General features: G+C 37.0%; 1 protein-coding gene and 1 long non-coding RNA gene across 3 annotated transcripts in view; one reads left to right on the top strand and one right to left on the bottom strand.

The window, feature by feature from the left end:
• Positions 1 to 274: 274 nt before the first annotated feature.
• ppp5c (protein phosphatase 5, catalytic subunit) lies at positions 275 to 10,656 on the bottom strand. The gene is made up of 13 exons (XM_008426535.3): positions 10,544 to 10,656; positions 7,813 to 8,054; positions 6,557 to 6,704; positions 6,352 to 6,473; positions 6,205 to 6,270; positions 5,629 to 5,727; positions 5,369 to 5,474; positions 4,264 to 4,406; positions 2,937 to 3,024; positions 2,382 to 2,422; positions 2,119 to 2,297; positions 1,881 to 1,962; positions 275 to 1,776 (listed from the first exon to the last, which is right to left on the bottom strand). Exons 1-13 carry the CDS (start codon positions 10,602 to 10,604, stop codon positions 1,714 to 1,716), a joined length of 1,440 nt encoding a protein of 479 aa, XP_008424757.2. The 5' UTR covers positions 10,605 to 10,656; the 3' UTR covers positions 275 to 1,713.
• LOC103475122 (uncharacterized) overlaps positions 4,637 to 24,542 on the top strand; it is a 28,856-nt gene continuing 8,950 nt past the window's right edge. The window contains exons 1-3 of one of the 2 annotated variants that reach the window (XR_535297.2): positions 4,637 to 4,769; positions 5,359 to 5,492; positions 18,029 to 19,949. This is a non-coding gene — a long non-coding RNA (uncharacterized LOC103475122). Of the gene's footprint in view, positions 4,770 to 5,358; positions 5,493 to 18,028; positions 19,950 to 24,542 lie in introns of those variants that run through there. The other variant, XR_535295.2, reaches the window with a different exon arrangement.

Genomic DNA, 24,542 nt, shown 5'->3' with positions numbered 1-24,542 from the left:
CAGCTAATAAAGCAATTTGCAGGTTCTTTTGGTTGTTTTTCCAAATATTTAAAGTCAAACTGTTTCATGTTAAGCTCATTGTGAACCTAAAGCCAGACTTTGATTATGTCTTGCTGTCAAAATGACACCAAGCCATCAGGAAACACAATGTTTTAAGCAACGTGTGTAAATATCTTTGTTCATTCATCCACTGTACCTGTTTTTCCCTGTGGTGTTGCTGAACCTGCTCCACTCTGCAGCCCTACAAACATTTCAAACACGGGAAACAAGTGCATTCTATAAACAAAGACACCAGTTTGTTCCTAAAATCACTGGACTGTCTTTTTTTAATTCAATAATTTTCTCCAAACATTACACAGAATCTTTAAATGATACAGTATATATACATACACTAAAGTGTATTCATTTATCTAAAAAGTTCAGGGCCGTTAGACAGTATAGCTGTGCGTTTCACGACAGGATTGTATTCTGGACGTTTTTGTGTAATGTAGAAATTCACACATGGGATAATAAGCCTGAATATGAATTGAAGACTAGAGTGCCATCAGTGTTTGCTAGCTAGCTAGTTGGATGAGCGGGACTGTGCAGGAGCTGCCGAGTCGGTGGCACGACAACGATGAAGGATGAAAACATGGAGCGGCGGTACCTTCCCCAACAGGAAGCAATGCAGAAGTGCAAAGTAAACGGTACCAGCCAAATACATCACTAATGGCAAACAGCACCTTTAAAAGTGTACCCAGAGTGGTTTTTCTTTTTTTTAGATCACAAAGAGTTCGATTTTGTATTCTTGAAATAAAGTCGAACATACTGTAAGTTGGTTTGAGAAACACTGACAGACATGCGGCTCCTTAAACCGTTTTACAAACTGCTTAACTGTGAATGCAGGCCAACGTTGCGATGCTAATATCCAGAGTCACAAGTTCCTCTTGCTAAAACTGAACAATCATTTTCATTACATATCTTTGGTACAAACCAGCTAATTGGAGCCATCTGCTGAGCGAATCAGGAGTTTTAAAAGCCTCAGATCTTCACGACAGAAATGCTAAATCTTACCAAGTCTCTTTCATCTGCAAATATCTTAGTACACTAGAAATAAGAAAACTAATTTACAAGTAACTTTTCAGCAACATGTAGGAGCTTGTTTTAGGAAAATAATTCCTTTATATCAATGAAAAATGCTAGCTCCATTTTCAGATAAATTTACTTTAACAAGACATTTTTACTGTGATAAAAGTGAAATGATCTGCTGTGGAATTAGTATTTTTAATCTAAATTAAGGAATTATTTACTTAAAACACGCTACTATATCTTAGTAAAAAGTTAATTTTGTAAGTTAGTTTAATCTTATTTCTAAAGTAATAAGATATTTTCACTAGAAACTAGACAAAAGTACTTGGTAATATTTGGTGTTTTTGCAGTGTTGGTTTCGTAACTCAGTAATGGCACGCATGAAGCAGGCAAATGGACAACGGAAATTCTCCAGGAAAAAAAAAACAACGTGAAGGAATAAAAAGGAAATCTGGACTGGGCTCGTCTAAGGTCGCTCTCTTCCCATCAGAACTACGCCTCGGTTTCTGCACAACAACTAGCTGACGTTTGTGTGGGAGAGAGACCCCTTAGACTAAGCAGGAACGACGACATGACCGAGCCCCGGAGCGGCTGAGCTGGGAGGGAAGGGAGCGACTGCAGGTCATCGCAGCGCGCGCGCGCCCTCTACATCATCCCCAGCTGCATTAGCGTGTTGGCGTACGCCATCGGCTTGACATTCGGATGAGGCTGTGGAAGCAGAGAATCAGAAAGATAAATCCTGGGGAAAGTTCTGGAAAAGAAGAATTGATGATTGTATTGTAGAAAACATAAAAATCAGAGAATATACTGACCACAGCAGTGAACTGGTGAAATTCAGGTTTGAGGTCTGATCCCCTGAGGTGGATGTATGCTCCTTTGTTTCCCATCTGATCACTGTTGGAAAGCAGGGAAACAGACAAATGAAGCAAGCGGCAAACTTTTTGTCACATCTCAAGTCAAAAGTGTTTTTTCCCTAAATCAAAGGTTTTTCCAAATAGAAGACTAGACTCTGCACGTCCAGTATGAAAGGCCAAATGTTCCACAACGTACCAGTAGTTGGGTGCTGAGAACACGGTGATGCACTTCCCTGAGTGAGTGACCTCGTAACCCTCAGCTTTGACCTCATGACTTCGCACGATGTAGTCCAACTTGTTCTGCTCCAGGAAGTGCTGCGTCACATCGGGACCAAACTGACAGCTCACGCCTCGCTTGCTGATCGACCGGCCGTTCTGCTCCAGACACAGAGGACAAAATGATAACTCAGTAACAGAAGAGAAGGGAGACTCCATGTTGAGCAACGGAGACAAACTCACCTGAGGCTGTGGATCGGACCACAGGAGGTCACACATCGGCCCTGGTGAAAGGAGAGCAGGAGGTGCGATCATTATGACAGCGTGTTGGGCAGCCGTAGACAGAAAAACAGACAGAAAGGAGGAGTTCATTTCTGCCAACCAATTTTGAGTTTGATCTCAGAATTTTTCTAGAAACAATCTTGGACATTTCTGAGTTTTAATCAAAAATTTGAGAGAAAAAGCTCATAAATTTTTTGATTAATCTTAAAAATGACTAAATTTAAAAGGTCAAAAATTTGCAAGAAGAAACAAACATTTTTAGATTAATCACAGAAATTTTCTAGAAAAAATTTGGAAATTTCTGAGTTTGAGAAATAGAAAATATCCAAGAAAAAACTCTGAATTTTGTACTCATTTTCTGCTCTACCTACAATGGCTGTGATACGCCGTCGTAAAGGCAAAAGGTAATTATATTTATATAGCACATTTTCAGCAACAAGGCAAAACAAAGTGATCGCAGAAAACTTTCCGTTTTGTTTTAGACGTTTCGTAACGAATGCTGGCGTTTGGCCGTACCCGAGTCCGGCGGCTGTCTGTTCCTGTCAATCTTCCTCAGGTCCTCCAACGTGACACCGTCTTCGCTGAAAAGTCCTCCATGCATGACCTGAGACACAGAGCAACATTATCAAAACATTAGCAGTTATTGTTTTTTTAAATTAATATACTGGGATCTAAAAGCTGAAGATGTCTTCACATGAACACTGTTTAAGATGTTCTTTTAAACTACTGTTAAAATCCTGAAATAATTTCAAAACAGGAGATTGATTTGAAATGCAGCTGTTTCACTGATTATTTACAATTAAATTATACATTATAGTCTAAATTAGAGGCGCACCAATTGCAGTTTTCTGGCTGTTTTTATGCTGCAAACAGGCTGCCCAGTTTGGACAGAAGGGGGCAGTAGAGAATAGTTATCAATTGTCTGCAAGTAGTGGCTACTGTATTCAATTAATTTCATTTATATTGCATTAATTTAGAAAAAATATATAATTTGGTCTTAAATACAATCCAACTGATCCTAGTTATCAAACATAAGCATTAAGTTTATTATTCAAATTCGTTTAAAAATTATTCCAACCCTGGGAGTTTTAAAAGCAAAGTATCAGAGTTATTTTAAAGTTATTTTCACATCAAAGCCTCCAGTATCTGTTTTTAAACACCTGTAATATTTTTGGTTTTATCACCAGACAACAGCTAAAGGACGAGAAGATTTAATTTCTGTTACTGACTGAGAAATTTATCTGCATCCCTGCAAAAACACAAAATCTTATCAAGTATTTTCGGTCTAGTTTCTAGTGAAAATATCTTATTTCAGTTTAAATAAGAGAAAACTAACTTACAGGTAACCTTTAAGAAAGTTACAGGAGCTTGTTTAAAGTAAATAACTCGTTTGTATTGGTGAAAAAGTTCTAGTTCCACTGGCAGATTGTTTTAATCAGAACAAGACATTTTCCCATGTTATAAGTGAAATAATCTGCCAGTGGAACTTGAAATGGGTTGCTAGGTTACGGGCTGGGCTTGGCTGGGGTTGCTAGGTAACAGCGCAGCAGAATATCCTACCAGTGGAACTAGAACTAGAAACTAGACCAAAAAACTTGGTAACATTTTGTGTGGGTTTTTTTTATTTTTATTTTTTGTAGTGAGAAAACATTTCTAAAATGAATAATAAGAAACAACTTATTAAACACTCTGAACCTCAGACACACTTAATTAAAACATAAAATAAGCCTAAATCAAACGGAATAATAATAATAATAATAATAATAATAATAATAATAATAATAATAATAATAATAATAATAATAATAATCCAGTGAAACTTAAAACATTTATGACTTCCTACCAGTACTTTGCTGTTGATGCACTGAGCAAGAGGAAGCCACTGGAAGACCTCACTGAACAGCTGGAACATCTGGGCTGTGTATTTGGCTTTGACCTCGCCTTCAAACCCGTACATCTGGTTCATGTTGTCCGTCTCGTGGTTCCCTGCAGGCACACACATCAGTTTATTTCCTGTTTTCACCTTAAACCAGCCTTTCCCGAACTGTGTGGGAACCCTGCTGCCCCTAGTGGTCCGGAGGGTACTGCATGTAAAACCACCGTTTATTTGCCGACACGTGAGCTCGAAGTGCGACGCTACAGTTAGCTTAGCTAAAAAGAATAATGGATACGTGGCTTAAAACCGGGTGACTCTAAAGAAAAACTGAGCATACCAGAGGAAAGATAACAACGTCAAGACTATTTATATCAGAGGACGCCGAGTCAGACCTACTTAGAGTATTGAGTCGTTCGCAAGCGACTCGATTCTTTTCAACGGCTCTATGTCGTGAACGGTTCCAGTCTCAGCTGGTGAGAACTGTTCTTTTTCTTACGACTTTGCTTGCTTATAATGCTCTGCTCGCACTTCAACGGCTATTGTTATTTTTACTAACTAAAATGCTTAAATTAAATTAATTAAATACATAGATAAATACAATTGATTCAAATGGGTGGATTGTTTTATATTTAATAGTACAGAACGAGTATTTTTTGTTTCTGTCAGAGCAACTCAATTATATTTTTCTTCTACTGTGCTTCTAAATTACAAATAGCCCTAAAATGTTATTAATATTATTAATTTCTGTGTGTTTGAAAACGTAGGATCCACACTTTCAGAATCTGTAAATGACTCAAAATGCCCCAAATGAACGTGTTCATTGCTTTGCCAGTCAGAGCATTGATGAACAAAGAAAACAACAATAAGCAAATTAAGAGACTAACATTTTCATTTCAGGTTGTACATATTAACATGCTGTGTTATTGCAATTTCAAGTTAGGTGGTCTGTGAGTGTTTGCTAAATGGGTTAAGTGGTTCTTAGCCAGAAAAGGTTTGAGACACACTGCGTTAAACCCTTGAATATCAGACGCAGCCATTAAAGCGGTGGAGTTGCTTTTACAGCTGCTGTCACCTCGGAGCAAGTGGAAGTGGTCTGGGTAGAGCAGCTTGAAGCCAAACAGGGTGAGAATGACCTCAACAGAGAAGGAGCCTCGGTCCACAAAGTCGCCATTGAAGAGCTGGAAGCTGTGGTTAAGGTCAGTGACGCACAACTTCTGAGGCTCCTGACGCATTTTCGACCAAAATAGATCAAACCAGGAAAAACCACTGTATGAACAGAAGACATGATCTGTTTGTGTTTTTGTTTGTTTTTTTTTAAAAAGGAAAGGATACGTAAGGGTTGGCCTCCGAGGGTAAACCGTTCAACTCAAAGATGTTGAGGAGGTCGTAGTACTGGCCGTGGGTGTCCCCACAAATCGTTAGTTTGTCTGTCTGTTGGTGGAAAAGCAAAATATTACGTAGACACCACATAACACACGAGGATTAGGGTCACTACCAAAAAAGAAGTCTGACTCTTTCTCAGAATTATGTCTTCAATCTCAGAACTGTTACTTTCTTCTCAGAATTGTGACCTAAAACCTAGAATTCTCACTTATTCTGAGATTAAAATCAGAATTTTGGGGGAGGGAGTCTAAATTCTGATGATAAAATGTTCAAATTCTGAGATTCAAGTCAGAATTACGCGAGTAAACTCAAGATTATTAGATTAATGTCAGAACTATAGGATTAAAGTTACAATTCTGAGTTTAAAGTCAGAAATCTGAGGTTGAAGCCCAAATTCTGAGATTGAAGTCAGATTATATTCAGAAATCTGAGAAAAAAAGTCAAAATTCTGAGATTAAAGTGAATTATTTTTCCATGGTCCTAATCCTCTATGTTCCCTATGAAGTTAAATCAGCCTAATCTTACCTCTTTTATTGTGATTTCAACCAGACTTGGTAGCTTTGACAGAACGCCCTTTACTTGTACTAAAATCTGTAGGAATACAGTGAAGGTGAGTGGGACGAGTTAAATCCAGGCTGAGGCTGATTGGTATCTGTGAACAAGTGCGTTTACCTGATAAGCACATTTTCTATGCAGCTTCTTCTGGTCTTTGAACCAATCCATCATGTCTTTCATGAACTGCAACGTCACCTTCCCATCTTCAAGTTTGGGCCCTACGTAGTCGTCCTCGATGGCTGCAGGAGTAAAATCAGCTTTGATTGACTTGTTCATCATTTTAAATGTTGAATCCATTTCGCATTTCGGGACAGACTCTTACTCATGCTTTCTATGTCCAGAGAGTCGACGACTGATTTCTTTTTGTCATCACTTGCGATGGCTCTCTCGAACGCCTTCTGCTTCACAATCTTGTTGCATTCTTGGTACTTCATTTTTGCATCCTTGTCATTCGGTCGAACCCGGACTACCTGTCATTAAAACAAGGAAATTATATCAAATATTTAGCATTTTCTATTATTAACTTGCTTTTTAGGTTGGCTGTTGCTTTCATATGCAATTCATTCAATTCTCATCTCCCCTCAGAGCGCTGTCTTGGATTTCTCCCATTGACCTCGATTTCAGTTAGTTAATTTAAATGAACTCTATGTTTTAGCTTTTTTGCAGTTTTCTGGAAGTTCAATCAATCAGTTAATCAAGTTTATTTCAGTTTTAAATGCTTCACATCATAAAAACACGAGAATAATAAATAATAAAACATTCAACAATTGTGACAATTATTACATTTTGACAAGTGCCATCATCAAAATCATCCACACACATCGAACACCTTTATTATGGTTCAAAAGCAACTCTAACCAGCTGGGTTTTTAGTCTAGATTTAAAGGAGCTCAGTGTTTCGGATGTTTTGCAGTTTTCTGGGAGTTTGTTACAGATTTGTGGTGCATAGAAGCTGAATGCTGCTTCTCCATGTTTGGTTCTGGGGATGCAGAGCAGAACCAGAACCAGAGGACAGGAGAAGTCCAGAGGGTTGATGCAACAACAGCAGTTCTTTAATGTATTGTGGTGCTAAACCGTTCAGTTATTTATTAACTAACAACAGTATTTTAAAGTCTGTTCTCTGAGCTGCAGGGAGCCAGTGTAAGGACTTCAGAACTGGGTGATGTTCTCACCCAGTTCAATGCACCTAAAGATAAACGCACGGATGAGTTTTTCTAGATTTTACTCCTTTAATCCTAAAAAATCTTCTTCAGGTGACAGAAGGCTGACTTTGTAACTATCTCTAAGTGTCTCTGAATGTTCAGGTCTGAGTCTAGCTGTAATAACTGAAGCTGTGCATTGGCGTTCATGATTGTCAACCATAAACTCATGAAGCACGCCAACAAACCCAGCTCTGAGGGGCTCAAAGGTATAAAGCTTTGGGAGATAATACTTACTGATATTTGAGAATGTCCTTGTGTTATTACGTCACATAATTTAAAATAGTCTCAAAACAATATTATCGTTTATTGCGATAACTTCTGGGACAATTTTTTATTGTGTACAGCCTCAACATAATGGTAATGTTTAGTTTCTTACCGTTTCGTAGTCCTTAAGTGCAGCTTTGAATTTGCCCAGCGCCATGTTGGAGGTGGCGCGGCGGTAATATCCCTTTATGTAGTTCTTGTCTACCTCCAGGGCCTTCGTAGCGTCTGCCAGGGCGTAGCCATAGCACTCCGTACGCAGGTACGCCAAGCTACGGTTGCTGTAGTAGATGGCGTTGGATGGATTGAGCTCCAGGGCCTCTGAGTAGTACTTGATAGCATTTTCATAGTCTTTTTCTGGAAAAGCAGGAATCATAATGTTGGTTAGATAAACAATAAGAGAAAAAATGTAGTTCATGGTAAACACAGGGCACCAATATTAGTTTCAAAACATCAAAACTGAAAGAAATTGTGATGGGATCTCTTAAAAGTCTGATGTACCATATTTTCCGCACTATGAGGCGCACCTTCAATGAATGGCCTCTTTTAAAACTTTTTAATATATAAAACGCATAGAATAGATGCTTCGATTTGTTCCGTACTCTATTATTACACATCCACATTTGTAAAGAAGTGATCCCTGAGTGCTTTTATATAGTAGTCTGCCCCAGTCATTGTTTCACTCACGGTGTTGGTGTTGTGATATTGTGCCCAACTGCTTTCTGGGTAACACAGATCAACCGACACGCTGCCGCCACCGCAGTCTCTGTCTCTCTTCCCCCCGCCCCAGCTTTAAATATATAGGATCTGGTCCCTTGGTAACCGTAGTCGAAGCTCCCCGGATGAATATCTAAAGCCACTTTGTTGACATAAAGAATGCCAACAAAACAGTCCGACTCGGGTCGGCGAGGAGAGCCTTCTGCGACTGGGCCGGGGCGTGGTCGGACGATGGTCACCCTTCTCCGTTCACGCTCAGCATGTTGGTGGAGAGCCTGGTGCTAAATGACCTGCAGACACCTGATTATCAGGTCGGTAGGTATATAGGTCAGTCAAACTTTATTAACAAACCAGAGTTCTGACAACTATCCCAGCATGCACCGCGTGCTTCTTCTTCTATGGGGGAAAATGAAGTCGGCGGCTGCTTACCGTAGCTGCTAGACCTGTTGTGGCTCAATATTGGTCCATATATAAGGCGCACCAGATTATAAGGCGCACTGTCGGCTTTTGAGGAAATTGACGGTTTTTAGGTGTGCCTTATAGTGCGGAAAATATCGTAAATGTAGTAGTGGGTTGTTTTCAAGGAATATAACAAATATGTCATCAATCCAATATCAGTGTGTGCCATATTAAAACAACAAAGGATTGTTTGCAATGCAATAGTTGGAGAGTTGGGTTAGTAACTAGCTACATTTACTCAGTTGCATTTACTTGAGTAACTTTTTTGAAAAAAAAAAAAACTTTTGAGTATTTTTATTACGCTGTACTTGAGTAAAACTTCTGGATTCTCTACCGACTGAACAGCGTTTTTACGTGTTTGTCAGGGTGATCTTTTGAGTTAAAGTCACTGGAGGTTGATTAAGTTAAAAACAGAAATACTCGAGCTAGTGATCAGGAATTATAATCAGTCCAATGAAAGACTTTAAACATGAAGAATTACTGCTCAAAATCACAATATGAACTGGTAGAAAGCAGCAGTAAACATAGCACATAGATTTTTTTTACCTAATAAAATGCTCAAGTATTTTGTAAAAAAAAAAAAAGGCGACTCTTAAGTAGGTCATGTGCAATGTACTTTTCCAAATGAAATATTTTTTCTGTTGCATAACACTTATGAAACTATATTCTCTAGTAGATTTTATATGTGTGTTAGAACAGAATAAAGTATTTTTTATGACAATATATAAACTGTTTACTGCATCTTACTGACTTTCAAATGGCTGAGCAGATAGAAAATAGCACAAACTTTAATACGTTTGAACATTTTTTCTGGTTCAAACATATCTGTTTTTCATTCAGAGAAGTTACTCAGTGGGTAAAGTGTTTAGAAATTTTACTAAAGTAAGAGTAGCAATACAATGTTACTGAAGTAAAAGTAAAACCTACATAGTAACCCTACTCATATTAGTACTTTTTTACTCGGGTAAATGCCACTAATTATTACCCAACTATGTTTTTAAGTAAAGTTGCAGAAAAGTGTCAGCAGTTCATGGATTAAGTGTAGGACTTTGACTTGTTTTGTTAGTCAAAGAAGCCACTTTATAAGCAAGTTAAAGCTCAAAAACCAACTCTGATAATCAGGAAATCAGAAATCTATGACTTAGAAGCAGTGTCCAAACTGACATTTTCTCTACTACAGTGTAATAATGACAAGTCAGCCTAATTAAAGCTTATATTGTAAGAAAATAACAATGCTTCATACATTGACAAGAGAGTACTGGCAAGAAGTAATCCCCCGCTTTATAAACACGCGATGGCTACCAGAACATTCTAGCAGTTTTTCCTTTTTGTCTCCCTCTAAACGCAACTAAACCCCGCAACACTGCCTCTATTCACGCATCTGCTTCAAACCCCAAGTCCGAGGTGAGCATCACTTCCCTTCAGGTTCTAAATCTGACCCGGTTGCGGCGTGTTTCACCAGAACACGCTGACAGCTACGGAGCTAACGGCTAACCGCTGTTCGAATGAATGGAGTTTAAAGTGAGCGTTAGCTTTGCGTAACATCTGAACCCGGCTGCGATTGAGGGGAAATGACGTAAAATTAGAGCAGAAAAACAAATGATTGTGACGTGGTAGTCGGTGGGAATCTCCTGTAATAAATCCCAGACTTGACAGGTCCTGTGATTTACCTTTGAAGAACTTATTTGCCTTCTCCTTGAGTAGCTCTGCTTCATTTGTTACCTCCGCCATCTTCTTCTCACTGCCGTATTCCGATGGTCGCAAAGGTCGTAAACGAAGGCGTTTGTTTCTATTTCGTTTTCCCCCGTGTGATCTAAACTTTCTCAATTGTAAAAAAGAAAGCTATAAAATGTGGGCAGGACACTTATTAATACAAACGTGTATATGGGAAAAGTTTTAAAATATTGTTTGCAGTTCTACATCCTTTACTTTATTTTTTACTATTAGTGATATGCTTGTGAAAGCCTGTAACTTTTTACGGTACATTTTTAAGACATTTTCTGTTTATTCATACAAAGTCCCAATTCAAGTAGAAAAACAAATGTCTTGAGTTAAATTTACTGCTGTCAATTATTTTCCATTTGAAAAAATATTTTTTTCAACCACCAGGGATCAGTATACACCCCACTATAAAGGGCAGGTGATTATTTATAGCCCAACAATGTCCCTGGAAATACCCGTGTAATCAAGCAGTTTAAGCTTTTAGTCATCCTTATAAAGTAAGCTGCATTCATGGGAAGTTACGAGGAAAAGATTAAGGCGATGACACATACTATTAAGTGTTTGAACGTGTTACGTGTTCATCATTAGAAGCCGATTATGAGGTAGAGTGAATTATGAACAGGCATGTCTGGAATTACACCCGTGATTTTCTCCAACTATATTCTGGAACAGGGAGGTCCAAACTTTCCAAAATCGACAAGTATTAGCAGGCCAAGAAAATAAAAATAAAATCGATTAAATAAAATAGTCTGATTGTAGAAGAAGAAGTTTTATTTATGTAGTACCTTTCAGGAACAAATTTCAGTTCAAATTGTATTTTATGTTGTTTTTATTTATTTTTATTTTTTTTAAAAGGATGTTATTCGTTTAGACCCAAAACTCCAAAATGATTTTGTATGTTTGGTGTGCTAAAAGAAAGCATCTAGTTCTCAATTTGAACAAATTTATTAGTAATAAATAATAATGTCAGGATTAGAAAATTAGAAAAAAGTCTCCTGATTATAAAAGCTTGGTTATAAAATGACTCAAACTTTGTGTTGTACTTACTATGTTCAATGGTAGGGAAATTATAATTTTACTCTGATTACAAATAAAGAGTCATCTCTTTGGAGCAACAGGGGAGATTTTATTGGCTAACAACATAAAATAGTGATGGGACACATAGCAAAGGTTTGGAAAAATTTTACTGAACAACAAAGAAATACAAAGCCAAACAAAGAACCAAAGTTAGAAGAAGCTAGATCAGTGCTTCTCAATTATTCTCTCCCTATTTCCCTTTTATGATTAATTTATCTATACAAACCACTGTCACCTCATTAACTAACTAACTGCAACAACTTAAATTTTAAGCTATAGCATTAGCTTAGTTGGAAGGAACCAACCAACTAGTGGAAAAGGAGGAAAGTTAAACGCAATATGATTATTATTAAAAATAATATTAAATTTTCTTTGTTCAGCTAAGTTAGTGTCGAATCTTTAATATTAGGAGATTAAAGCAATAGTTAAAGTTACTTTTTTTCTTGCCTGTCCCTTTTATGGCGCCCCTGGATGGCTGGCGCCCGTAAGCATAATCCTATACTGCAGATGCTACAGGTTAGCCTGTGTCCAAAGTGTGGCTCGGAGGCCATTTGTGGCCCTTGGGCTGATTTTTTGTGGCCCCAAACTGTACGTAACCAGTCCAGTTGATGGTAGATTTGTGTAAAATTATTATATACTTTCCATTACAAAAAGCAATTTGTCTTTTTATAATAAGAAGCGACTTTGCTGCTTTGCTAGCTTTCAGAGATATTGTGTTCTTATAACCAAATAAAAAATTAAATTTCTTTATTTTGATACAGAAAAATCCTTGTTCTGCTTGGCTCTATTATGAATAAAATCCATTTTCTAAAAACATAATAAAGTTAGATGACTTTATTTGTGTAATTTTGGTTAATTTCTATTTTCTTGGCCTGCTGCTGCTTTTCCCTGAACATTTTTGGCCGGTGTGGTAAAAGTTTGGACTAACCGCATAAAATCAGGCCAAGAGCCACACATTTTTGCTACTAAAACCTGTGTTTCATGTCACACCGCGTCTCGGTTTCACTTTGTTCGTCTTTTAAAAACCTCCAAGGTTGTAAGACGTTTGCGTGGAAATTTTCCGCCGTAAGCGACAAATAAAACCAGAAAGTGGCCGTGGTACAGGTGCACGACTTTACTCACCCATACACGGCTTCTGACGCACATCCAGCCTCTCATTACTGGTTTGCAAACACATCACGCAACCTTAAGAAGAAACACATTCAGCCTTGACAAGCTGCTTCTTTTTATCCCTCAGATATTGTTGTCAAACATTCTGTGGCGTCAGAATCCAGACATGCCTTCTGCAGATTTTGGGTTTTGTGGTTTTGGTGTATTTTTGTGATTAGGGTTAGAAGTTCAAACGATGAAACACGCTCCAGAGGAGTGTGAGTGTGTGTGTCACAGAGGATGCTGTCCAGTCCAGTCTCGTCCAGTGACTCACCAGTGAGATGTCACTGTGTAAACGGTGAAAACCGGACTGACTCACTGCGAGGCCTGTCGTAGGAAAGCTAACCCAGGGAGTGAGTCCACTTTCTCTCGCTGCGAGTGGCCCCCTGACTCGTCACTCTTTCTGAGCCGCGCAGCTTGTAATTCTGTCATGGTTTTACTAGTAGCCATTGTATGGCAGGCTGTTTTAACATAAAATCGGTTTTGTCTAGCGATCCGTAATTTACGTTTTCTTTTGCAACGTTTTTTTTTTTTGTATTTTAGGGACCAAAATGAAAGTAATTTATCTGAATAATGTAATTATGACAGAATATTAGGGCCAAACTAGGAAAATAACATAAAATAAAATCACAAGATTACAGTCAAATAAAAATGAGAATAAAGTCATAGATTTACAAGAAAAAAAGTGAATAATGCAAGAATAAAGTCATATTAAAACATTATTACGAGAAAAAGTTTAAATAATATAAGAATTAAATTGTAATACTTTATTCAATCAATCAATACTTTATTTTGGTAAATTTCCCACATTAAACGACACAAACAAAAGAACAATAAACAGACCAATAATTTACCAAGGAATTCTTGAAATACCGTGATTTTATTATCGTACTTTTATTATGTTTTTAATTTTCTTAGCGTGGCCCTAATACTCTGTTGTGGTAATTTCATTCCTGATATTAAAATAAATAAAAAAAACAGATAAAAAGTTTCAAAAGTCAAAAAATGTCAAGTTTTCAAACTTAGAGATTTCTGAGGTTTTTCTAGAAAATTTTCGTGATTAATCTAAAGAAATCAGTCTTTTTGAGCAATTTTTCAACTTTTCAAACTCTGAAATTTCCACAATTTTTCTAGAAATGTGTGAAAATAATCTAATTTAATCTTTTTTTGAGAGAGAACATTTTAAACTTTTATTTCTGAGATTTATCTGAAAATTTCTATGATTTCTTGCAAATTTTCAATTTTGAAGACTCAGAAACTTTCAAGTTTTTTTCTAGAAAAGTTTGGAGATGAATCTTGTTTTTGGCATAAATTTACCTCTCCTGTTTTCTTCTATGTCCCTAATGCAGCGCCATAATAAGAAAGTAAGCATGGTGCAGCATATTTTGTGCTATAACGGCCTGCCATACAGCGCAGAGGGAGGCGGTGGGAGGAAGGAAAACACAACAAGGCCGGCTGGGATCGAGCTGACGTCCCAGCCTCGGTAAACGCAGACAGTGAGTGGGTGAGACGGTGTGGGAGGGGGATTGGCAGAGGAAATCTGGCTGGCGGAGAGCAAGCAAGCAGAGGGGCTCCGGGGAGGGCTGTCCTCACGGGGGGGCGACGCATGAGCCTTGGAGGGGTCCTGAGAAAGTTAAAACAAACACGAACGGAGATATACGAGCAACCAGAGAAAGAAGCAGATGAAGGTCAGGGTGAACGTGAGTGGCATTCCAGGGCCAGTGAATGATGAAGTCTCAGAGAGTCTGGAGGATTCGGTTACATAGACTCGTTCCAGACCTTTACTACTTATTATCTTACTGTAGGTTGCAGAAGTATTCATGACCCTTGAACTTCGCCACATTTTGTCATGTTAGAACCACAAACTTACATTAATTTTATTGGGACTTTGCGTGAGAACACAGAATCATGAAAATGATACTGAAAGGTGCGGAGTGCTTTTGTATTCTGTCCCCTAAATCAGTGGTGCCCAAACTTGTGGCCATTGGGGTCAAAACTGTCAAGTAGAGAGCATTCTAGGACAATATTTTGTTTTTTAAATTAAAGATTTAATTCTTAAGACATTTGTTGTTTTCATCTCTTCAAGAATATACTAAATCTATACTATTTAAATAAAGCAAAGTAGTTTAATTTGGAATCTATTAATCATTGATGGCCCTAAATATACACATGGTCTTGCACAGTTGCTGTATTAAATGACATCCAAACTTTTTTTTGAGGTTTATTGACTTTGTCTTTTTTGATTTTATTTTATTTTTTGAATACTTTTGTAACCACATTTGTACAGCATTTGTTGGTTTTAGCAAAGTGAAATAAATGAAAACAGAAACATTGCTAACACAGGAAAATACTTTGTCTTTCTAAATAAACAAATGTTTAAGATTTTATTTATCTGTAAAAATCTCAGATTATTCATAAATTCACACCATTTTTGAATTAGGACCAAACACAATTATCCAAAGGGCCTCAAACAGCCCATAGACACACTTTGGACATTCCTGCCATAAATACATTCTGGATTTTAACATCATTGTAAATACAGAACATTACACTAGAGGAATTTACACAGCAAAAACACTAAATCATTGCATTTTTCTCCATTTTTAAGTGCAAATATCTTCTTACCCTTGAAATAAGACAAAACTATATTACAAGTAACTTTTCAGCAAGACACAGGAACTTGTCTTAAGTAAATAATTCCTTGATATTGACAAAATGTATTAGTGCCACTGGCAGATTTTTCAACTTATAACAAGCCAGTGGACCTTGAACTTTTGTACTTGTTTTGGCTTTCGTATACGGAGCAAAATTGGGGCCAAAAAGTTTGTTTAAAAGAATTTTTTTTAAACTGAAAAACAGGATGTGAAACTGAAAAAAAAGTTTAAAACTACTTTCCAGACTCAAGGTTTTTTCAGTTTCAAACTTTTTTCTTTTGAACAAATTTATGGTCTCCAGTTAGCTCCATATTAGTGTTACTTCACAAGCTGGCAACAGTTTATCGACATCAGCCGCTGCTCCTCGTCCGTAGCTCCTCCATCCCAGGGTGTTCCTCAAGGTTGAGTGTTTGGTCCTCTGCTATTTGTTCTCTACATCTGTCTTCATTTCCTCCATTTCCTGTTCTGTGCAGATGATAAACGCATAAACCCTAATATCCACTACTCACCCACTGCCAAACTGACCACAAACTAACATTAAAATCTGGATGAAGTTCTTTTTAAATTATACACTACGAAAACTGGTCCAAAAAAATGGGGATATAAGAAGACATTTTTCCCATGTCATAACTGAAATAATCTGAAAGCGGAACTAATACTTATTTTTTAATCAATATTCAAGAATTATTTACTTGCTAAAAAGGTTATTTGTAAGTTAGTTTTGTCTTATTTCAAGTGTACCAAGATATTTGCACTTGAAAATGGACCAAAAATACTTGCTAAGATTTTGTATTTTTGCAGTGCACCTCTGGATTTGATTCAGTTTAAGACAAACAAAAGTCTGAATCAATTATTTAACTTTTAAAATCCTTTTAAAACCACGTATCTGTTTCAAAAAAATCCCAATAAAATACGGCAAATTTGTTGTTTTGGCAACATTTGAAAAGGTTTTATTAGCATGAAGACTTTTGTAAGGATCTGTAAGAGTTCTCAGTTCTGAGGAAACTGCCCCTCTTTCTTTTCCTCCACCCTTTTAAATGTTGCTTCATCCTGGCAGAGATAGCAACAATCTCCTCTGCCTCCCTCCCAACTGTCCAAGTAATTCACTAATGAGTGCTTGACTTCAGGGAATCTGTATGTGGGGGGTGGAGGGGTTGCACTTATCTGAACCACATGTTTTTCTTAGAGGCAGGGCAGATATTTCAAAGCCAAACGAAAGATAAATCTGAATTAAAAAAAAAAAAAAAGAAGGACTCCACCCTCTTCTTTACTGCATTTACAAGTTCAAAAGTAATCCAGCGTTTACGTCCAATTGTTTCTGACTCACAAATTGCGGCGGTTGCTCAAGCTCTGCGCTGTTACAAAATCCCATGTCTGTGTTCCAGCGATCGGCGTTAGCCTCCGTCGGCGTTGACACGACACATGGAGGGTTCAGTCAGCAGAACGAGGAGCTGGAAACTTTATGTCAGTGGAAAAAGAAACGTGATGCATACCTGCTGCCGTTTTACCTTTCCACATTAAAAGCCCTGTGTGTCTTGGAAGCAGAGCGGTTAGGGCGGGGATGCGACGAGCGTACAGAAAAGCGTTCATGTTTACGTTTTGCTCAGCTTCTGTTTACATTTCCCGCAGGGCTGCTGGGGGTTTAAAATGAGGTCGTTACCTCAAGTTCACGCAATAAAAGCAGCTAACTGGAACTGGAAGTGTTTAATGTTTACTGATATTAAAAACAGAAAATCTCAGAAAATATTTTTGACCTGGTTCCTAGTGTAAATATGTTGGCAGCTTACTTGACTTATAGGGAAATCTCTTGTTATACGGGAAATTATCTCCCAGTGGAAGTACATTTACATTTACTGAAAGAAGGAATTATTTACTTAAAACAAGATCCTACACCTTGCTGAAAAGTTATTTGTAAGCTGTAAGCTTTGTAAGTTATTTGTATACTTGCAATAGAAATTACACTAAAAATACTTGGCGAAATGTTGCGTTTTTGCAGCAAAAGGAGAGAATCAACAGTATCATATTGGAAAAGCTACACTGCAAAAACACAAAATCTTACAAAGTAGTTTCAGTCTAACTATCTTGGTACACTTGAAATGAGACCAAGCTAACTTAAAAATAACTTTCAAGCAAAAAAAAAGAGCTTTAAGTCAATAAGCCATAAACATTGTTCGACTGATAGAATATTCCACTGCACCGTTACCTAGCAACCCCAGCCAAGCCCAGCCCGTTACCTAGCAACCCAGTTCTAGTCCCACTGGCAGATTATTTCATTTATAACAAGTCATTTTTCCCATGTTACAGGTGACATAGGCAGCAAAGTCAAGGTTCTTGCGTAACCAATTAACTCAAACGTGTTCCTATTGACCATATAATTGCACAATTTGACATTTCGGAAATAAATTTGCCTAAAGGAAACAAAGCAATTTTGTAGAAAACATTCATTTTTAGATTTAAAAAATGGCAGTTGGTTGAGGTGTGTTTTTTTTGTTTGTTTGTTTTTTTTTTTTTTTGCAAAAATGCAATGGAAACACCTTTTCTTTCACATCCCAGAAGTCACATGAACAACAACTGGATGTTGCCACTGCTGGAAACCGCAAAGAAGAAGACGACAGGAAGAAGTTGGAGGATGATGACGCTTCATGTTTTTTAATAATAAATCACAGAAAATCTCTAGAAAATAATCCTTTTGTAAAGTTTTCTGGCAATTAGCAAATAGAGATAATTTTGGTGATTTTAATGGAAAACAAAGGTTTAGTCTGACTTAACTTCATATAGTTAGAAAAAAAAAAAGTATTTTTATTTGGCGCATATAAACTTATGATCCAGCACTATACATTTCTTATAAATCAATTCAAGTGGATTTCATTCAGTTTATTTAGTCACTAGCATGATTAAACGCTTTAAAAAACCCTTTTTCCCCCTAAAGAAGTAGTCAAGTAGGACTCTTGAACTAATAAAGTAAGGATAATTATGTTAGCCTCTTAAACCATGACTCCATATTTGATTCTGAGCCCACACACAGCCCGACTGCAAATGATTCTTCATGGTGAAAATGTGAAGCAGACCGGAGGACAAAGTTTCTGGGCTGTTTAACTTCAAGCAGCTCTCTCATCCAACCGACTGGCACCACAGGAAATTTAAAAAAAGAACCGGCTGAACAGATAATTACACGAAATAAAAGCAGATTACAATGGGAAGTGAAATCAGCCCACATTCCTCAAAAGTTAGATAAGGATAAAAAAGCCATCTTGCGGGATGAGCTCATCTTTTCTGCAGATTTTTTTTGCCTTATTTGGACTTTGTAAGTAAATAACCACCTTGCATTTATGACCTCCTTTTTTCCACTTTCTTTTGTTTTTTTCCGTGTGTCATTGGTCAAGATTTTCCGATCCACCACTCACATCTTCACATCTTATTTAGCCATCATTCTCAGAGCTATATGCCTTCAGCATGTCCTCTGCTGCCTTTTCTTTCTTCTTCTTCTTCTCTTTTTTTTTTTTTTTCCAGCAGCAGTTTTGTGTTTGATGTGTGCTGGGCACGAGAACAAGGGATGGGATACACGCCCCAAACAGGAAATGAGAAATTCAGGCAAGCAAACCCATGCCTGTGTGGTTGGAGAGAGAACGACAGAAACTTTTACGAAGGACAACAGATAGACGGAACTGGAGGATGTGAAATAGACGGCATGAATCAAGAAGCTGTAAACGTTCAAGTTGAAAAGGTTGACATGTGTGGGCACAAGGAAAGAAAGATGGTGACATCCGGGATGTATTAATAGACAGCGGCCACCCACGATGCAACTCTTCATTTCCCTGCGACAGCAAACACCCGAATTAATCCAAGAATAGCAAACATTTCCAATGATCTCACATTGTTTTTCAGAACCGCTGGTACACTCCCTTCCAAAACGTGTGGAACTTTTCTACAATTTGTCACATTACAATCACACACCTCCATGTATTTTATTAGGATTTTATGAGAACATGAATCAAATGAACGGCTGATTACACAATGTCAACAAAGCTGAACGAATGAATTCAGCCATTTAATGCAGGTGTGTTGGAGAATTAAAGAACTGGAGTTGGGGAATCCCTGAGATAGACCAATCTAAAAAGTGTGGCATGCATTTAACCTGATTCCTCTAATAAAATCTAGTCCAACCAAGTTCCTTTTAAGGTTGTCTATTTAGTAGTGTAGAGTCCAACTGCGTGTAGTTTAATCTCAATTTAGAAATACACTGCAAAAACACAGTTTGTTTTGCAAATATCTAAGTACACTTGAAATCAGACAAAACTAACTTAAAAATTTACTTTTCAGAAACAGATGGGGGCTTGTTTATAGTAAATAATAACTTAATATTGATTTAAAAAAATACTAGTTCTATTGGTACTTATTCACAATAACTAGTACTTTTATACTTAAAACTACTGTCTTGGTTTTATTCTATGAAGCTACATTGTGGCCATAAAGTTTAATCAAAAGAAGAAAAATTAATCTGAAAAATTATTTTGAAACAGAAAAAAAATTAAACATTAAAAGAAAAGTTTGGAAACTGACAGAAATTTTCAAAACTACTTTTCAGATAATTTTTTTTCCTGTTTCAAAATAATTTTTAAGTTTCGATTCTTTTTTTTCTTTCGAACAAATTTTATGGCCCCAATTTAGCTCCATATTAGTTCTACATCATAAACTGGTAACAGTTTATTCTTTGTAAACTGTAGCCCCTCTACACCAGGGTGTTCTCCAAGGTTCAGTGCTTGATTCCCGCCTATTCATCCTCCCACTTGGTAACATGATCCATCTTCATGGCCACTCCTGCCATGAAGATGTCAATATTAATGAATTGTTGACTTAAAAATAAGGTCCTTTATCTTGCTGAAAAGATTCTTGTCAGTTAGTTTTGTCTTATTTCAAGTGTAAGAAGATACTTGTACTAGAAAGGAGACTAAAAATTCTTGCTAAGATTTTGTGTTTTTGCAGTGTAAGGAGAACATTAATCATGTTGTACAGACAGCACTGCAAAAACACAAAATCTCACCAAGTATTTAATTTAGTTTCTAGTGCCAATATCTTAGTACATTTGAAATAAGGCAAAACTAACTTACAAGTAATTTTCAGTAAGAAATATTAACCTAATATTAGTCAATAATTTTTTTATATTTATGAAAAAAGTACTGGTTTTACTAGCAGATTATTTCACTTACAACTAGACATTTTGTTATAAGTCAAATAATCTGCGAGTGGAACAAGTACTAAAAAATTATTGACTTAAAACAGTTACTGTATCTTGCTGAAAAGTTACTTGTAATTAAGTTTTGTCTTATATCAAGTGTAGTAAGATACTTGAAGTAGAAACTAAAAATACTTGGTAGGATTATGTTTTTGCAGTGAAATGATGGTGGTTTTGTGGTGTCTTACAAGGTGTCTTACAAGTTCCACAAGGTTCCATCCTAAGTCCTCTCCTTTTCATCATCTACATGCTTGTTGGTGTTATTGTTTATGTATTTCAAAATGTACAAAATATTCCAAAGTTAGCCAAAAAGGCATCTGTATTCTCTACTTGTGTTGTTCCATCACATAAATCCCAATAAAATGCATTAAATTAAGAGTTAGAGGTTTTTTACACTTTTTGGCAGCACTTTGCATCCAATTATGATATATGACGTTAGATCAGATGGAAGTGTCCATCATTTTTGGATTAATTTGTGATTTTATTTGCCAGAAAGCATTAAAAAGCTGCATCATGGGTGGCCGCTGTTGCGTAACCCAAGATGTTCTTTCTGCCCTTTTCAGCTCCAACATTTGCAGGCTCTTGATTGATAGTTTTGTATTCAGTGTTTCTTTAAAGCTGTGTTAACCTCACCTGGAGGTAACAAACTCCGTGTCACTCCCACATCCTACAGCTGTGCCAGCATGCTAGAGAGGCAGAGCCGTCCAGCGGCTGAGCCCATGAATCAGGAGGATTATTTATCAAAGTGACAGAGCGGCAGCCCTTTCATCCGAACGAAATAACGGCTGTCATTCGGTTCTTTCTCTTTTTAAATATTGCTAGCGCACTTATATGGCATCAAACCGTGATTTATCTGTTTGCTCTTGCTGTTGTAACCAACGATGTAGGAAGACTTGTGGGTAAGTTAAACTTAGATATAATAACGGCCGGCAGATCGTGTTAGCTTGTCCGACATTAGCGGCGTCTCCATTACTTCTCTTCCCGCCTCTCTATACAGAGAACGTCCGGTTACATTTCAAAATAAAAGCATCAACGTAAATATCACTTCCACGACAACGTATTAGGTCCATACTAAGAAAAAAAATTTTAATTAAAAGAATAAGGTCATAGGATTACAAGAATAAATTCCTAATATTCAGTGGTAATAAAATAATATGAGCAAAATATCTTAAAACTAGGACTTTATTCTTTTATTATTTCGACTTTATTCTCGTGATACTTTCTACATTTTATTTTTTAGTTTTCACCTAATACTTTGTTGTACTGTTTTAATATCTAAAGGCTTATAAAGAGGCCTAAATGTTGATACTTTACCATTACATTAAAAACAAAGTCAGTTTTGGTTATTGAAATAATATAAGACAGACATAAGTAGTTAAAAAGGAACAAAAACGTAATAAAAATATACAAAAGTGCAAAAATAAAGTCTGTTAAACTTGCCATGAGACAAAGAAAGTGTATCCATAACCGTCACTTTTTGCTGCAGTCACCGCAGATGAGTGATTTTTGTAAGTTTCTGCTGCTGGGACCATCCAATCAGTGTTTGCTCTTTAGAAACGCCCACCTTGAGTCTGCAGAGAAGCCGCTCTGCTTTCATCTGGCCTGTTGGGTTTTTTTCCCCCCCGTTTAGCAGTTGACAGTAGCGGCGACATGTTGTGGCCAGTTTATTTTACTTCACAGCCTCTGTTTCTCCTGTTTATGAGCAATGAACAACACATGGACAAGATTTCCCACAAAAAGCAAACACAGCATCACGAGTGACTCAGGCTGTCTGGTTCGACACACTCTGATGACTGTAGGACATGAAAGAAAGATACGACCCTGCAGACAGTTTTTAGAGAGAACGATTGCAGGAAAAATCATCTGAAATGGTGTGAGAAGCTCAAATATGATGCGGTGAGACATCAACAGGCCAAACTAGGGTTCGAAACAAGCTTCACATGACAAAAACACGGCATTTTACTAATTATTCTTGTCAGTTTCCAGTGAAAATGTCTTAGTTTTGTCGTTTTTAAAGTGTATTAACTTATAAGTAGGTTTTCAGCAAGATACAGATCTTGTTTTAAGTCAGTAATTTCTTAATAGTGATGAAAATATAGAAGATTATTTCACTTACAACATGGGGAAAATGTCTTGTTATAAGTGGAAAACCAATCTCCCGGTAAAACTAGTTTTTTTCCATCAATATTAAGGAATTGCTAACTTAAAACAAGCTCTTATATTTTGCTGAAAACTTTCAAGTAGGACTGGGCAATAAATCAATCGCAATATCTATAGCGATAGACAATGTGATCAATATCAATAGATAATGCATCTGATAGAATATTATAGAATATTCACTGAACCCCAATCCAGACGGGGAGATGAACTTAAACAGCTCAGCCTCTCATGGCTAGCTAAGCTAGGTTGGTGGCACCAACTGACACGCTCACTCTTTGGTTACCTAGCAACTCACTCACTCTTTGGTTACCTAGCAACAGCCTGTTGAGTAACTGACGCAGAAGCAGTTTAATGTTTCCCCACTGTGCCTCTTAACTGTTTAAAAGTAAAAAACAACGGCGTAGAGTGAAAACTGGATAAAACAGGAAAGGCTTGGCCGTATTTCAGATATTTAAAACAAAAAAATTAATAAATATTTATCGATAAAAACTGATATGAAATACTTGTATTGTAATCCATTTTCAGCCTTTTTGTCCATCCCTAATCTGAAGTGTATTAAGATATTTGCACTTATCTTAACTAGACTAAAAATACTCTGTAAAAGTTTTAGTTTTTGCGTTATTATACCAAAATAATTTGTAGAATGAGAGTCTCAAAGTTTTGAAGTAAGAAAAGCTAAAATCTCAGAATCAAACATTTTACAGGAACAAAATCTACAGTAAAAATTGTATGTTTTAAAAGACAATTCTTCAACTGCACCTTTAAAACACAAAATCTTACCAAATATTTTTGATCTAGTTTCTATCACAAATATTTTATTACACTTGAAACTGTGACGATCTGTGTTTTTGTGAATTTATTTCTTGGTTTTTTCTGTGTCCTTGTTCCCCCATGAGTCTCTGTGATGTCCTGTCCTCCCTGTTGATTGATCCCAGCTGTGTCTAGTTTTCCTGATTACCCTCCCTGTGTATTTATACCCACCTGTTGTCTTTGTCTCTTGTCGGATCGTCTAATGTCAGTTCTTGTCGCACGTCTAACGTCTATGCTCTCCAGTTGAACTGCGAAGTCCTGGTTAGCGTTAGCGCTCGTTTTCAGTCTTCTGCGTATCAGTAGCTACCGGTAATTAGCTGTGTGCTAAACTCTCTGCCGTGCCGCCTGCATTGGACTGTTTGAGCTTTCATCATTAAACTCGTAATTTTTTCTACCACCTGGGTCTCTGGGTTTGATCTCACCACCTCCAAACCACCACATCATGACAGAAACGAGACAAAACTAACTCTTAAATCAAAATTTCAGTAAGATATAGGAGCTGGTTCTAAGTAAATGATTCATTAACATTGATGAAAAAGTTTTTGTTTCATCTGCATTGATGAAAAGACAATATAATAAGTCAATAATTCCTTCATGTTGATTTTAAAAAGTCATTGTCTATGGAGATAACTAATCCCAACATATCAGCAAGATATTGCAGCTCAATGATTCGCTGGTAGATTATTTTACTTATGCCAAGGCATTTTTCTCATGTGTTTTAATATTAATAAATTAGCTCCTTTATCTTGCTGAAAAGTTACTTGCAAGTCAGTTTAATCTGATTTCAAGTTAAAACATTTGCACTAGAAACGAGACAAAAATACTTGGTAAGATTTTGTGTTTGTGAAGCCATTACTTTCCCAG

This window comes from Poecilia reticulata, chromosome 13 (genome assembly GCF_904066995.2).
Source record: "Poecilia reticulata chromosome 13, P_reticulata-male-v2, whole genome shotgun sequence".
Taxonomy (NCBI): domain Eukaryota; kingdom Metazoa; phylum Chordata; class Actinopteri; order Cyprinodontiformes; family Poeciliidae; genus Poecilia; species Poecilia reticulata.
This window is presented reverse-complemented; position numbering and strand designations above follow the sequence as displayed.

What these genes read in the sequence shown, in the direction of transcription:
- ppp5c (XM_008426535.3), bottom strand. Translation starts at nt 10,604, where the DNA reads ATGGCGGAGGTAACAAATGAAGCAGAGCTACTCAAGGAGAAGGCAAAT. An exon ending in CCACTTCCACTTGCTCCGAG is followed by an intron (nt 4,407 to 5,368) that starts GTGACAGCAGCT and finishes GTGTGCCTGCAG; the next exon opens with GGAACCACGAGACGGACAAC. An exon ending in GGTCCGATCCACAGCCTCAG is followed by an intron (nt 2,298 to 2,381) that starts GTGAGTTTGTCT and finishes TGTCTGGAGCAG; the next exon opens with AACGGCCGGTCGATCAGCAA.